Source organism: Tursiops truncatus, chromosome 6 (genome assembly GCF_011762595.2).
Source record: "Tursiops truncatus isolate mTurTru1 chromosome 6, mTurTru1.mat.Y, whole genome shotgun sequence".
Classification (NCBI taxonomy): domain Eukaryota; kingdom Metazoa; phylum Chordata; class Mammalia; order Artiodactyla; family Delphinidae; genus Tursiops; species Tursiops truncatus.
In genome coordinates, this window is record NC_047039.1 from 30,072,954 (window position 1) to 30,088,400 (window position 15,447).

Here is a 15,447-nt window from a genome sequence, read left to right on the forward strand (position 1 = left end):
ACAAGATGCTATGGCACCACTGGTCCCCAGAAAGCCGAGAAACGATTTGACCTCTCTGACTACTCTCTCCATATACACAGGACTGCGTGGAACCATCAATCTCTGCTCAACCTCTGCCCTTTCTTAGCGGCTCTCCCTCACTTTCCTCAAACGGGTGTACGGGTGGCTCAGGTGACCCAAGCCCTGCAGGACCATGGCATTTCCTGGTGCCCAAAATGAGTCTAAGGAAAGCCATTCTAAAAGCTCATTGCCCTCTAGTCATGCCGGCCTTCTTTCTGCCCCTCCAGCCCATTACAACGGTTCCCTTGGGGCCTTTGGACTTGAACCTCCCTCAGCCTGAGTTGCTTTCCCACCAGATTACCACAAGACTGGCTCCTTCCTGTTCTTCAGTCTCACTGCAAAAGTCCCTCTTTAAGGAAGCCTTTGCCTCTTCACCCTAACGATGCTACTGGTCCCCAGTTACTCTGTCACTTAATGTGGCTATATTTTCTTCATAGCACACATCTCAGTTGTTTGTTTTCATGTATACTATTTTCTCCCCTGACTGGAATGTAAGTTCCGTAATGACAGAGATTTCATCAACCTTGTTCACCCTTGTAGACTCAGCATCTTAAATCCTACCTGGCACACAGTATGCGCTTAATAGAACTTTAAGAATGAATAAATGAATAAATAAACAAACAAATGAACTGACGAACGAGACAATCTGGTACAGAACCAGAGGGAAAAAGATCAAAGCAGAATTGGTCACCTATCATCAACCACACTGCTACCTTTTTTTTTTTTTGTCCCCAGTTTTCCAAGAAGGACTCGGGTGAAACTACACGTGAATGGTAGAGGGGAGAAGCACAGCCACAGAGGACATGGCTTTTTTATTCAATGCTCTATACATAAAACCACTCTGAAATGATTTGCAGAAGATTCTTCCAATTCAAATAGAGGAGGAAAAAAAACAAGAACGTATTTCGATGTCAGCAAGGTAGTTCTGCCAACCTAATTACACCCCGTGACATGTAATTTTGAACCGCTGAAAGACAAATGGTGGAGCAAAGCACTTATTACAAATATACACAGAGGTAAGACTGAGGTGTTAATTTTGAGACAACTGTCATAAATCTGATTCCAGGATATTATTCCATTAACATTATTATTATTATAACAAAGAGTGTAAGGAGGATGACGAACTCCTTTCATGAATTTCGCAATACCTGGGAAATTAGGCTTACTAGTCAATGCCTGGCTGAGACATTTGAGAAAATAAGAGGACACAATGAAAATGACAGGATGCTAATTACACCAACATGAAGAGAGTTGTTCTATACATTAGAGACTCATTTAAAATGCATTCTTATCTTTGTTTAGATAACATGTTACTCAATCCAAGAAATGTACACTCCACAGCTCCTCATATGGCAGATTCAGCCTTTATAGAAGGCAAACGAAACGTGAAACAAAAACAGAAAGCCCACATTTACAAAATGAGAAAAGGATGGGAATGCAACTGTGAATAGTGCCTTAGAGGCAAACTAGTCATTTTTCTTAAAATCAGAATAGAATGAAAGTATCTCTCCCCTGGAGGGGTTGATAAGTAACAGTTCCTAGTATATTAAAAGGTGACAAAAATCATGAAGTGCAGTATTGATAAATGTTCTACTTACTGCTATTTGGAGTGAAAAACACTCCAAATTCTAAACAGTTGTCGTTTTATTATTTACTTTGTTATAAATTGATTTGTCATTATCATACATTCAAATTGTACAAATGTTTTTTTCTTGCTTTACTGAAATATCAGAATCAGGCTCAAAAACAGACTCAGAGCAGAGAGTTTTAAGGTTATTCATGTGAACTATGATATGTAATATGTAAAATACAGTGAAATCATTATGGATATTATCCCCAAAGTTTTTAAAACTTTTATTAACAATTCACCCATTTTAGTTCATGTGGGACTGCTTAATGTCATCTACTAAAAAAGAATACTAAGTTTATGTAAAATGTTATTCATTATGATTAAGACCTAGTCACTAAAGAAATCCAGAGGTATGGAATTTATGATCTTACATACATGTTTATAAAATGTGGACTCAGGAAAGAAGCATTTAATTTACCAAGGAATCCTTTGATCTCCAGTGCATTACAACTAATAGGACAATGGCAAATTTCAGAGTAGATGTCTTTTTTTTTTAATAGATCTTTATTGGAGTATAACTGCTTCACAATACTGTGTTAGTTTCTGTTGTACACCAAAGTGAATCAGCCATATGCATACACATGTCCCCATATCCCCTCCCTCTTGAGCCTCCCTCCCACCCTCCCTATCCCACCCCTCTAGGTGGTTGCAGAGCACCGAGCTGATCTCCCTGTGCTATGCGGCTGCTTCCCACTAGCTAACTATTTTACATTCGGTAGTGTATATATGTCGACACTACTCTCACTTCGCCCCAGCTTTCCCCTCCCCAGCCCGTGTCCTCAAGTCCATTCTCTATGTCTATGACTTTATTCCTGCCCTGCCACTAGGTTCATCAGTACCATTTTTTTTTTTTTTAAGATTCCATATATATGTGTTAGCATACGGTATTTGTTTTTCTCTTAGACGTCTTCTTGAGTGGCTCCTACTAGACTTGGGGTTTCTCTACTCCTCTTTAGGGTACAGAATTGACCTACAAGACTGTCATTTTTGTTTCAGTTTGCTTTATAGAGCCCCAAGCAAAGATCTGACCATAAATAAGGCAACAGGGCCCCAGGAGCCAGCTGAGTCATAAACCTCACTCAGTTGCATGTGGCTCAAGGTGTGGGGATCCCGAGAGAGTCAAGCCAAGCAAGTGGAATCAATTTAGGTCAGAGTTAGGAAAAACAGTGCCTCCGTACCCCCAACTGGCAGTGGAAGATACCACAATCCCCCCTCCACTGTTCAAATACAGGGAGAGGTAACTAAGCCCAGGAAAACATCTAGACCAGGGCAGACTATTTCTACAGTCTAAAAAGAAGGAAAAAAAATGGTATTTGACAACCAACCACAAATTTTTAAATGTACGGTTCTCCTGTTTTTAAGCATAAAAGCAGTCTTGTTCCTGCTAAGTTATTATCACCATCACAGTTTTTGACATTTGTGCCCAGTACCATTTGGCCGTAGGGTACTTAGGCTTACTATGTTAAAAAAACAGATTTAGGCATGTTTAAATCAATTTAAATATCTCAAAAAGAAGCAAACACACAGCTTGGGCACACAAACTTAAAAAGAAAAGCTTTATAGATTGGCCTACAGGTCAACAAATTCTGGTTTTGGCAGACTGATACCAGAAAGGAGCTATAGAAAATAAATAAGTTTCTCTGTATGAAAAATACTATGCCTCTGGTTCCCTCAGGTCAGAACATGGAACTGTTAGCAAACATGCCCTGAAAAACTGCAACTCTCATAAAGTGCTAAAAACTCCCAAATAAACACGGTCCCTCAAAACGGTGTACAAATCAGACACATTTAACAAACGACCCTTCCTTTGCCAGTAATTCCACTCAAATTAAGTCCAGCAGTCTCTTCAAAGGGACCAAAGAAGACCCCTTGTTAAGACAAATTCTATATATAGACAGCCAAGACAATTACATGAGGCACATAACCAAATATATATAATGATCCTAGTTTTTACATTCCCATTATCTTCATGAATATAGGATACACGTCAGTCTAAATGACCTTCTCAGACCTCCTCAAGGATTAAAACTACCAGCCAGCTTTTAAAAAGTATACGTATATAGTAAAGATCAAAAGCAAATGTTCTGGTCAGTTCTTATCTACTCACGGGTTTCACTAAGAATGTGTGCAGCTTTCAGGGAAAACACCACGAATGACAGCTGTTCAAAAGCATAGAAATTAATTGGCAGCAGGAATTTCCTTGACTAATAGGGAAAAACTTAAAGTCACATGTTTTGATGAGCTTATTTTTCCCATCCTTAGTCGAGCATATTCACTGTTAATGATTAAGATTTTCAAACAGAAATAGAACCAAGAAAATCCTGAGTACATAACCAAGTAAAACACTGAGTGAAACGCAGTTACCTATTACTGAATGAACAACAGCATTAATGAATGAATTTTAGGCATAAATTACATATAGGAAAAGGTTCAACTTTCAGGTCTTGATTTTCCATAGGAACTAAACTGGGATGACAGTAAGAATAATACATTTATTATATTAAAAAATAGTAGCAAGACAAGTGACCCCCCCCAACCTTCCCTAGTGAGCCATCTGCTTTGAGCTGTTTTTCTAGCAGCTGTGATAGATTTACACTGATTCATCCACAGTCTCTCTGACACAGGGGCTCTCAAGTCGTTGCCCTTGTGACCAATGGTGAGAATGCATGAGACAGCTGGTCGGGATTACGCGAGCAGCCTGTGCTCTAGAACCAAGCTGTGTTACTCTGTCCAGAGCTATGATCGTTGGGCTCGTTAGCATCATGCTCTCACCACCTGAGCTAACTAGCCCCTGATTAGCCACAATCCAACATACACCATTCTGGGGGCACAGTGTGTTCTCAATCCCAGCAACAATGTGAGTGTTTACTCTCAAGGCAACTGAATTGAGCCCATGACACCCAAAGGCTCATGCATGGTGGAGTATACACACGCCGTCCCTCAAGGCAGCAGTGAGATGGCCCTTCCAACCTAATCAAACAATTGCTCTGACAGAGCTCAGGGAAAGCAAGAAGTAGTCAAAAAACTTCCCCAGAGCCACAACAGAACAACGTACCTGGCCATCCCCAGACTCGGAAAGTTGGCAGGAACAATGAGTACATCCAGCCTGGAGAACGGGTGTGTTCCCAGGACAGAGTGTGCTGCTGAGAGGCAAGGAGGGATCAGCGGCAGAAGGGTCTCTTGGCAGGCACCCTTCAGGCACACTGGAGCGAAGACCCGATGAGGAATTATCTCCTGGGTGGTGGCAGAAGCATTCTGGAAGCGGCAGGGGTATTCCATGTGACCACAAACACCAACATACCTGGGAACAACATGAAATAAGTAGATGCGTTTTATTGGTAAATCAGGTTTATTCCCCTTGCCATGGAGATGAGGAACTCTCACAGACACAGACAACTTCTGGGAGACAGTGGCTCTGATGGGCTTATAAGCAAAGCAGTTCATTTTGGTTCCTGGCTTGTCTGTTTCTGCACAGTGGTGAAAAATGACAGGTCAAAATACTTATCAATGTGCTGAATCGACTATTTTCAATCTAAGCTAAGTAAAAGTAGTAAAATCTTCTTTTAGAATAAATAGGGGGAACCTCCAAGATTCAAAATAACAAAACAACCCCCCCACCAAAATAAAAAGCAATTTCCTGCCCTCAGAAACGTGCCTTTCAAATGTCACTACGGGGAAAATCTTCTCCAATTCAGGGACAATTTGCAACTCAGAAAGGAAGGGACAGTGCCACCAAGTTAAAGATCTCACTCTGAAATGTTCTACAATAAAAGATACAGACTCGGGCTTCCCTGGTGGCGCAGTTGTTGAGAGTCCGCCTGCCGATGCAGGGGACACGGGTTTGAGCCCCGGTCCGGGAAGATCCCACATGCCGCGGAGCGGCTGGGCCCGTAGCCATGGCCGCTGAGCCTGAGCGTCCAGAGCCTGTGCTCTGCAAAGGGAGAGGCCACAACAGGGAGAGGCCCGCATTAAAAAAAAAAAAAAAAAAAAAGATACAGACCCAGTGATGTATCATGCGAACCAAATGACAAAGCTTTTCAAAAGAATACAATCCATTTTACTGAAAAGTAACCTAGCTGTTCTTTACAAAGGCCATCAAAAGTTGTGCTGTTAAGGAATACAGAGGCACTTTGATACAGTATTTCCCCCAATCCACTTTCAATACAAATTTAACTGAATCAACCTTTTAAGGAAACAGACCAGAGCCCAGCCCATACCATCTGACCACTGCCAGTTATTCTGTCAAAGGTGGAGCTGAAAAAGAATTCCTAGAACCTGACTCAGAGGCCTCAAGAGAACTTATCTACCCAAAGAAACCAACATCAAAGGAAACTCTATTTTTCCACCGGTTAACACATCCTTTATTCAAACAGAATGGAAAGCCTCTCTAATTTAAATTTACAAATTATAATTCTAACCATAGGAGCTTATTAGATTCATACTGAATACTGAAAAACCTGAAAATTCTGGCACATCCCAATAAGGGCAGACTGCAACAATAATTCCTCTCCACGTTTCTGAAGTGCCTTTCACCCATCCAAGGCCAGCACTGCCCAAGGAGATCCACACAGCTATGGAGATAAGCCTTGCTCTCCACCAGCCTGGGACATAGAACACAGCTTCCAGCACTGATGACATTTCACAACAGTTTAGGGTAAGAGAAATGGGTGGAGACCCATAAAAACTTCTGCCAGGATAAAGTGACAGGAAGAATATCATTATTGACATTGAACGCTAGCCAAAGCCCCTGGATTGATAACCTTGCCTTACAGAGAGTGAGTATAGGTGCCTATTGGTAAACATCTAACTGAAAAGGCTGCAACTGTCCACCTAATGACAAGTACTGTGCTGGTGCATCAATTCAACCAAAGGTTAGAGAATAGTTTGGGGTAGTCAAAGGTACACCCAGAAAAGCCACTTCGCTCAAATGAAAAGGTGAGTTAAATTGTCTCTGGACAGGAATGGCATTAGCCAGGGTAATGAAGGTCATTCCGGTTGTGTGAATCAGCACCATTTTTCATAATCAAAGCCTGGGAGAACATGCAGGACTTTAAGGCAATCTAGCTATAATCAAGCTATGTGAGACCATTAAGGCTCCCAATAAAAAGGGAAATGGCATCTGGGAAGCCACACGTGTGTTCCTAACGTGGGGATCAGGAAACCTAGGCTTCAGAGTCTGTTCTCAGACTGGCTAGCTGTGACCTGAGGCAAGCAACTCAGTATCTGGGGCCTCTTTTTTCCTCATCTCTTAACATGGTCTCACAAAAGTGGCTGCTGCGGGGAGGGGAGGAATTGATTGGAAGGGGGTGTGAGGGAACTCACGGGGGTGATGGAAGGTTCTCTGTCTGGTTTAGGGTACATACAATCATCAAAAGCTCATCAAGCCAAACACTTAAGATCCATGCATTCTGTTGTATGTTAATTATGCTTTAATTAAAACCAAACAAACAGAAAACCTAAAATGGTTTCTAAGATTTCTTCTGGCTCTGTGATTCCATGACAACCCACCACAGAAGCCCCTCTTCATACAACAGCCATGTTCCTGAAGCAGTGAGGCAACACTGTACTTGCATAGAGTCAAGAATAGTCTTCCACAGAACCAGTATTAACTCAAAGGTGCTGTACCTTCCTTTCACACTAACCTTCAGTTATTAATCTCTGTGTATGTGCCCGCTCCAATATACTCTCAATACCAACAAATCAAGCATTTGTAAATACCTCTTCCTTGTGCCCAGACTTGTAACCAGAGTCAATATATTAACAGTACAGATTATTAATAATATTCGATTGTTAATTAATAATCTGTAATACTAACTATAATAAGAATAAACAATAACTCCTACCACAACTGCTACTGAAGATTTACTGTGTGCCAAGCACTGTTCTGAACACTTTATGTACATTATCCCAATTAATCCACACAACATTCCTAAAGAGTAAGAACTATTCTTTTCATTACATTGTGAATCATCATAAGCTCCTCACTGCTGACCCTCCTTCTCTACATACTTCATGATGCTTCTTTTTTTTTTTTTTTTTTTTTTTTTTGCGGTACGTGGTCCTCTCACTGCTGTGGCCTCTCCCGTTGCGGAGCACAGGCTCCGGACGCGCAGGCTCAGCGGCCATGGCTCACGGGCCCTGCGGCTCCGCGGCATGTGGGATCTTCCCGGACCGGGGCACGAACCCGCGTCCCGTGCATCGGCAGGCGGACTCTCAACCACTGCGCCACCAGGGAAGCCCCATGATGCTTCTTGAGTTAACTGGGACCCTGGATTTTTTTCGAAGCTGAGCTCAGCTGGTATGTGGTTCTCTGGCTTCCTGCTCCTCTTTTTTTTTTTTTTTTTTTTTTGCAGTACGCAGGCCTCTCACTCTTGTGGCCTCTCACTGTTGTGGCCTCTCCCGTTGCGGAGCACAGGCTCCGGACGCGCAGGCTCAGCGGCCATGGTTCACGGGCCCAGCCGCTCCGTGGCATGTGGGATCTTCCCGGACCGGGGCACAAACCCGTGTCCCCTGCATCGGCAGGCGGACTCTCAACCACTGCGCCACCAGGGAAGCCCTTCCTGCTCCTTTTTGTAGTTATTGCCCATTAATGGGCAAGAGTGGGAAGAACTGGTGAAATATATGTTAGGCTAGTAAATGATGGGAACCTGGTCACTGGTTCCCTCTCATACAATTTCTAGGCTGAAATTATTTTATAAGAGGTCCTTCCAAGGAGCAAGAGTGACCGTGTTTTACTCATAATCCCAAGATTGAAAACTGTCAGGAAGTTCTCCTTCAGCCATCCTCTTGTTTCAAGAAGGTTCTGAACTAGAACCACTTGACACAAACGTTTCCCTGTCATAGGTTCAAAAGGAATGGCTGGAAAAGTCTCCCTTGGGAATGCATAGCCTTTACTCAAAAACTCCTTCCTCGGTTCAACCTGACAATTTAGTAAATATTTCCAGCATCCTTGCTCTATTCAAGGCACCTCAGAGGATGCTGCTGTGTACACATGTATGAATAAATCTCCAACCCTATCTTTTTTTAAATTTTTTTTGCAGTACGCGGGCCTCTCACTGCTGTGCCCTCTCTCGTTGCGGAGCACAGGCTCCGGACGCGCAGGCTCAGTGGCCATGGCTCACGGGCCCAGCCGCTCCGCGGCATGTGGGATCCTCCCGGACCGGGGCACGAACCCGCGTCCCCTGCATCAGCAGGTGGACTCTCAACCACTGCGCCACCAGGGAAGCCCTCCAACCCTATCTTTGAGGAGCTTTTTCTCTTGGGAGAAAAAATTTTAAATTCTGAAAGGTACAGTGACACAGTTTACACAATTTATTAACATATTTCAGCAAGCGGATTAGATGTTTGCTTACCGTAAAAATCACGAGTGTTCAAAATCCCAGCACCAGCCCCCAATGAATTGTTGACAATGATGTCGATATATACAGTGATGTAGTAGTGTCTGGAAGCTGGATGCATTTTCTCAGAGCATTCAGTACATTGCAAAGCAAATTGAGATGGGTGCAGTAAGAGACGGAAAGCCGAAATACCTTGAGGGAGCAAGGGCTGGAGAGCTCAAACCAAGCCAGAAAGATATGGAAAGGCTTCTCTCATTGTGAAGGGTGTACTGGAAATTGGCATTTTTTCCTATGATTTATATATATGTATAATATGTTATATATATATTATTCCTTCTTTTCCAGACTCTCAAAGAGAGAGAAACAGCATTTATCCTCCAAGGTCCACAAGGGAATTTTTCATCGCCTTTACAACTCTAAAGAAGACCTCTTCCCCTACCAAGTCTTCCCTTCTTTAGAATGAACAACCTCAAAGACTTTTCTTCTTTGGGTTGCCTGCTTTCCATGCTTTCAATCATTTTTCCTGAGTCCTCTGAACTTCATCCAAGTTTCCGTGTCGTGCTTAAACTGTATGGCCCCCAAGTGAAGACAATGCTTTAACAAAGGCCTTTTGAGAGGTTAAACATAACACAAAGATTCCCCTGTGGCTGGAGAAGGTTATACTGCAGCCAAAGAAAGTTGATAAACTTTCAAAAGTTTACCTAAGTGCCTGTTAACTAATGTATTTGCTCACCCAGAATGGGCTAGAGCACGTGTGGAACTGGAGCTGGAAGAGAGAATGTTCTTCCGGTAATTTAGGCCACATGAACAGTGATCAAAAGTTCAGTGACCAATACTTTGGTCAAATTTCTGGGACCCAGATGAACACTTCAGTCAAACGCAAGCCTGTGGTATATAAGGCCCCTGCATACGTTACATTTACATGAATTGAACTGGCGGTCTTAGGAAGGTTTGAAGTAGAAAAGGGCAGCGGGGCGGGGGGGGGTACTGGGGGGGGAGCCAAGGGGACCAGATGTGAACATAACCAAAAACACCACTGCGGTTGGCACTTCAGAGCACCTCTGTTGGCAAACTTAGCATGGAGCCAAAGATTTAATGGATAAAAACACAAAGCCACCCTTTGATGACTAAAGACAGCACACATGAAGCACGCAGCCAGGGAAGGATTAAGCAAATGTAAGCTACTAATTTATCAGCAGTACATTTTTGATGAACGGAGGGAAAACTTAGTCATAGCATGTCAGACGTGGAAGGGCGTGCGGGAGGGACTCCATTCTGCAGGCCCTTGTTTCCATACAAGGACATGTTTCCCCGGAGTGGTACTCTTGACCTCTCTCCACAGCTGATCAGACTGGCTTGCCACTCTGGGCTTTCTCTTGTTTAATCCGCTTGCCCACAGAGGGATTACTTTTGGCTGTTGGGCAGTCTGTGTGCATCTGTGGAGGCTGGCAGAGGTCCAGCTGAGTGGGTCACTGGGTGGGTGGGTAAGTTTGTCTAATTTGGCAATGAAGTACTAGAAAGCCCACTGAAACTGTGCACCTGAACACTCCCTCCGCCCAGCTTCTGTCAACCAAAAAAACCCTTTATTTTGCTCTCCTTCTGTCTGTTTCTCAATTGGTTCTGACTCAGGAGGACAACACAGGAAACAGATTTACCCCTTCCCCTAAACCCCATTAGGAATTTCAGATACCATCTCTTCCCAGAATCCCCACTCAATCTGTCCATATCCTGCTCCCATCACAATTATGGGTGCAAGAAGAGTGAAAAGCCATTGCAGTTACTTCTGGGCAGCAAAGAGCACACACGAGAAATGGCTGCTGCCCACTCCCCGACCTCGTGTCTCTGGGAATATGGCTAGAAGGACAAAATAACAAATTTCTATCTTTGCTTTTGCCTCTCTTCCTAAGGCACACATTTTTCAATGCACACCTCCCCTAAGAGTCAATGAGTCCTGAGGGTGTAGATGAAGAGCACAGTGCTTCTTCACCACAAAGAATCTGAGAACCCCGAACAAAGTCTTTATTCTACAGAGAAGGGAAGTATGGCTTGCCCAGAGACATATCCAATCAGTAGAAATGGCACCTTCGGCCTCAAAGGCAATGCTCTCAACTTCTGCTTTCTATTCCAACATGACAGGTTCCAATCAACAACCGTGGCTCAGTCATGGTGCTGACTCTCCAGGTGGGAAGGTACATCAGACTCCAGGTGAGGTGTGGATGTGACATAGAGTTTTTAAAAGTCCCCAGGCAAGATTCTGAATCACCTGTCTAGGGGGTCAAGCCCAGATGTGAATCTGGGCATTGTAACTCAGTAGGGTTATGAACATGAACAAGTTGCTGTCTGAAGCTTCAGTATCTTTATGTGAAAAATGGAGCTAATAAAGCCTATCTAACTTACAGGCATATCCTCAGAACTAACTGAGATGACATTTAGATCAAGACTTTCCCTGACTGCCACATCCAGTGGCTTCTGTATCAATTCAGGATGGGCTAGGATATGCTGCAGTAAGAAATAGCCCCACTTTTTCAGTGGCTTAACAGAAAAAAAGGTTATTTCTCACTCATACCAAGTGCACTGTGAATCCAAGGGACTCTCCAGGGCACCTGTCCTCCCCACTCAGAAGTCTAGGCTGTCTGCAACGGCAAAGTGAGGCCTACTCTGTGATCTCAGTAACAAGGGAAGAGAGGATCGGAGGGTTGCACGTGCAATTAAACGTTCCCATGTGAAAGCAGCATGTCACTTCTGTCCACAATTCTCTTCTTCCCTCAAGAGTGCATAAGTAAAATCCAATAAGCAGTCTAGGATCCTCTATATAGCTCAGGGCTGACAGTCCAAAATAGGCAAGTTACTGAGTAGCAAGTAGAAATTACTTCCCTTCCTCCAAAAAGTAAATGCGGGCAATAAGCCGTGCCTATGTTAAGAGAGGCCTCAATGGCTTTATCTCCTAAGGATACCAACCGCTGTTGTCACTGTGGTAAGAATGAAAGCAACGTAGCAAAATAAAACAAAAGGAATTTGCACTAAGGGCGTATCTTAGTTGGTTTTCAAGGATGAACTAAGCATCTGTATCATTACTCTCCACCAAAAGGTACTGACTTAGTGACTTTCTGTAAACAGGAAAAAAGATTAAACCGAGGTGGCTGTCAAAGTCCTAGGGATAAAGCATGATGCAACAGCGCACAGTGAGCACACTTCTGTGCCTCATATGTGCATTCTCCTCCCTAGTGGCTCTGAAACCTACAAATAGGTGAATGCCTTGGGAGGCTGCAAGTAAATATCCTAAGGCCTATACTAATTTAAAAAAAATTTTTTTTATTTTCTCTGATCGACCCTGAAAAAGAAGACATTGCTGTTGAAGTTAACAGAGCCCTGACCCGGCAGGATTCTTATAACCCAATGGCCGTCTGACAGCTTCCTCATGTCCTGTGCTTCTAAGGAGGCTGACTCCCCCCACGTTTGTAGGGCTGCCCCTACAAACGCACTGCTAATAGCAGTCTCGGAACCAAAACAGCAGAGTGGCCTACAAGGTAATCCATCAGACGAGCAACTTCTTTCTATTAAGTTGTGTTTTCGAACAAGTACTGAAAACCAAAGTTAAAAGGTGTAGAAGGAGAGTATTGAATCTGAAGATTCTGTTGACTTAATGAAACACATAAAGATATTTCACCTGACTACACAGAGGGTTTCATATATATTTCTTTTCTCTTTCTTTCTGCATAAACAATATGCCCACATTTCTGCCTCTCAACTCTCTTTCTCTCCCAGCAGGGCTTTTCCTGCTTTGATTAATCATATTTTGGTTTAATTTCTCAGCAGGAATGACTCACATTCCCAGCGCTTGGAATAAATGCATCATACTGCTCCCTCAAGTGTTTGTTTTTCATCAAGTTCCCAAGTACAAACCTGAAGTCAGCCTCGAAAGGTGAGAAGGATTTCTCTGTTGCCAGATCATCTGATGAGCAGATCTCTGGCTTCGTTTCTGTCCAGGATCCTACTGCAATTGTGAAGGTGGAGGCTGGCATTGGCATGGTTACGTAGTAATGCCAACTTGAGCATCCTATAAACAGAGAGAGGAACACATAATGAGGCCAATGTATGGTCCTAGACCTTACTCTGTAATTTTTCTCTTTAGTCACTTGAAGAGCTTGTGTGCTAAGCTGGGATGAGCTAATTCTTGGAGGTGGGTCATGTCAACTGTGGGGGCGTTATTCTAGGTCTCAGGGAAAGCAAAACAGGGATGATGGATTCAAGACAGCCCAGGAGATCTGGATCTCTTCCAGGGATCAGTTTGAAGCCCTTCAAGTGAGGCTATAAATGAAGGGTGGTCAAGGTGGCCACTAATAGCTGCAAATGTGTAAGGACAGAGGTTGTATGCTGCTACGGAGTCAAGGACATGGCTCATCTGTATTGCCTAGCACGGTACTTGGCATAAAAAAGAAGATGCTGTGTTGAATGAATGAATGAGTGAGTGAATGAACAAATGAATGATCGCGTCTGTGCTGCCAAACCACTTTGTCTAAATTCAGTTCAAGTCAATCTAAAATGCATACAGTAAAAAACAATGAGACTAGGGAAGGAAAGTATCTGGATTTTAGTCCCAACCCTGAAACTACTTATCTATGGAAGTTCAGTCTTATCCCTCACCCTTTTTATCTGTTAATGTATTGGGGCGGTCCCAATTCCTCATTAAGCAGATGAAAAACAGGTCTACAGAGGTTCAGGGGAGCCAAGGACTCCCAGCTAGTTTGTAACAGGGCTGGAATTCGTAGCTGGGGCTCCCTACCACAGCCAAAGGTATACCCTCCATTTAGTCCAAACCATAAAGAAGGTTTTTTAACCAAAGGAACAAATGACTAAACTTATAACACTATGCTTCCTTTCTTCTAAGATGGGAAAATGATTTTAATGTTACTGAAATAGATCTCAGTGTATCACGCAACCTGATTTAATATATTATTTTTTCTGAGCATCTGCTATAAATTAATGGTGTGTCTTCAGGGATTTGGTATCACCTCACATTATAGAACACAGTTCTCCACTCTTCATGTTCCCATGGGGGGAACTTCCACTAGAGTAACACCCCTAGCCTCTCTTTCCACCCCTTACTGACTCCCTTTGAGGAGCTATTCTTTTCTTTCTTGTTTTAAGTTTTTGAGGGTTAAACACTTATAGAGTGGCCTGTGCTCATCCAATTTGGTCAATGAGTGAATAAGATGTCAAATTCGGGGTAGAAATATTACCATGCCTATATTGACCAGCAGACCTCTAATGACATTTTTTAAAGTGCTTTACCGGTAAAAATCAGTAATAGGTTAGATTTTGCTCTCCATATGCTTGGATTTTTGTCTCTCAACTAATTCTGAACTTCGGAAGGTTAGTGGGGTCATTATTTATTACCCTCTGAAACTCTACCAACTTAGATCCAAAGAAATACATGACAGAACTTCTCTGATAAAAAACAAAATTTTAAATAGGAAACAATGACAAAATAAACATGATATCAAGTTTGAATAAATATGATATGATATCACGTTTGGAAGTTATTAGAGGAGATACTTGAAGAAGAAATGTAGAAGGGCATGCTGCTGGAAACCCATTACAGAGGCAGCCATTCTCTCAAACTTGCTTGTAAGTTTGATCCTGGTTCTAGAATCAGAATGGCCACTCTTGAGATCACTTCCTCCACAGCTGACTAAGAAGCTGAAGGGATGCTTCTCTTTAAAGAGACAACCAAATCCAGTGATGCTGGAGACAACCTGATGACGTGCGTAGCTTCTTCTGGGCTTGAAGGAAAACCACAGCTTTAAAGAAAATGGCTGCTGTGATCCCAAGCCAGTAAGAAGAAGGCAGAGACAATCCCAGCAGTTTTGATAAAAACCTGACATGGATCTGACGTGGCATGCTGTACTGCACCCACCTCCCTAATGTTTCTACTTTCTTATAACTACCTCACTCGCAGCCTGATGTCTCCCTGTAGCAGCTCCATGAAGAACTTCAATTTGGACTGAGCAACACAGTAAGAGCTGGCACAAGTTGGGTGGGGGGAGGTGGAGATAGAAGAAGAGAAAAGAACGTATGGGTAAAGAACTAAATGTTTTGAATATCCTAGGTTTAAAAGAGAAATTTTAAATAACAAGACTCTCTTGGTCAAAGGGCTGTGGTCTGGTCATTCTTTCTCTGAAACATATCTTGGAGTGTTTAACATGGGCCACTGAACCTTCCTTTTAAAACTTCAGACTCTTGGGGCTTCCCTGGTGGCGCAGTGGTTGAGAGTCCGCCTGCCGATGCGGGGGACACGGGTTCGTGCCCCGGTCCGGGAGGATCCCACGTGCCGCGGAGCGGCTAGGCCCGTGAGCCATGGCTGCTGGGCCGGCGCGTCCGGAGCCTGTGCTCCGCAACGGGAGAGGCCACAACAGTGAG

General features: G+C 43.3%; 1 protein-coding gene across 18 annotated transcripts in view; it reads right to left on the reverse strand.

The window, feature by feature from the left end:
• AOPEP (aminopeptidase O (putative)) overlaps positions 1-15,447 on the reverse strand; it is a 372,968-nt gene that overhangs the window by 272,827 nt on the left and 84,694 nt on the right. For all 18 annotated transcript variants that reach the window (XR_012332455.1, XR_012332454.1, XR_012332452.1 and 15 more), the window contains exons 4-5: positions 12,931-13,084; positions 4,746-4,991 (exon numbers count right to left, since the gene is read on the reverse strand). Coding sequence is in view for 13 of the 18 variants with exons in the window: in XM_033857859.2 (XP_033713750.1) it covers positions 4,746-4,991; positions 12,931-13,084 (400 nt within the window). In the remaining 5 variants the exon portion in view is untranslated. The remainder of the gene's footprint in view (positions 1-4,745; positions 4,992-12,930; positions 13,085-15,447) is intronic.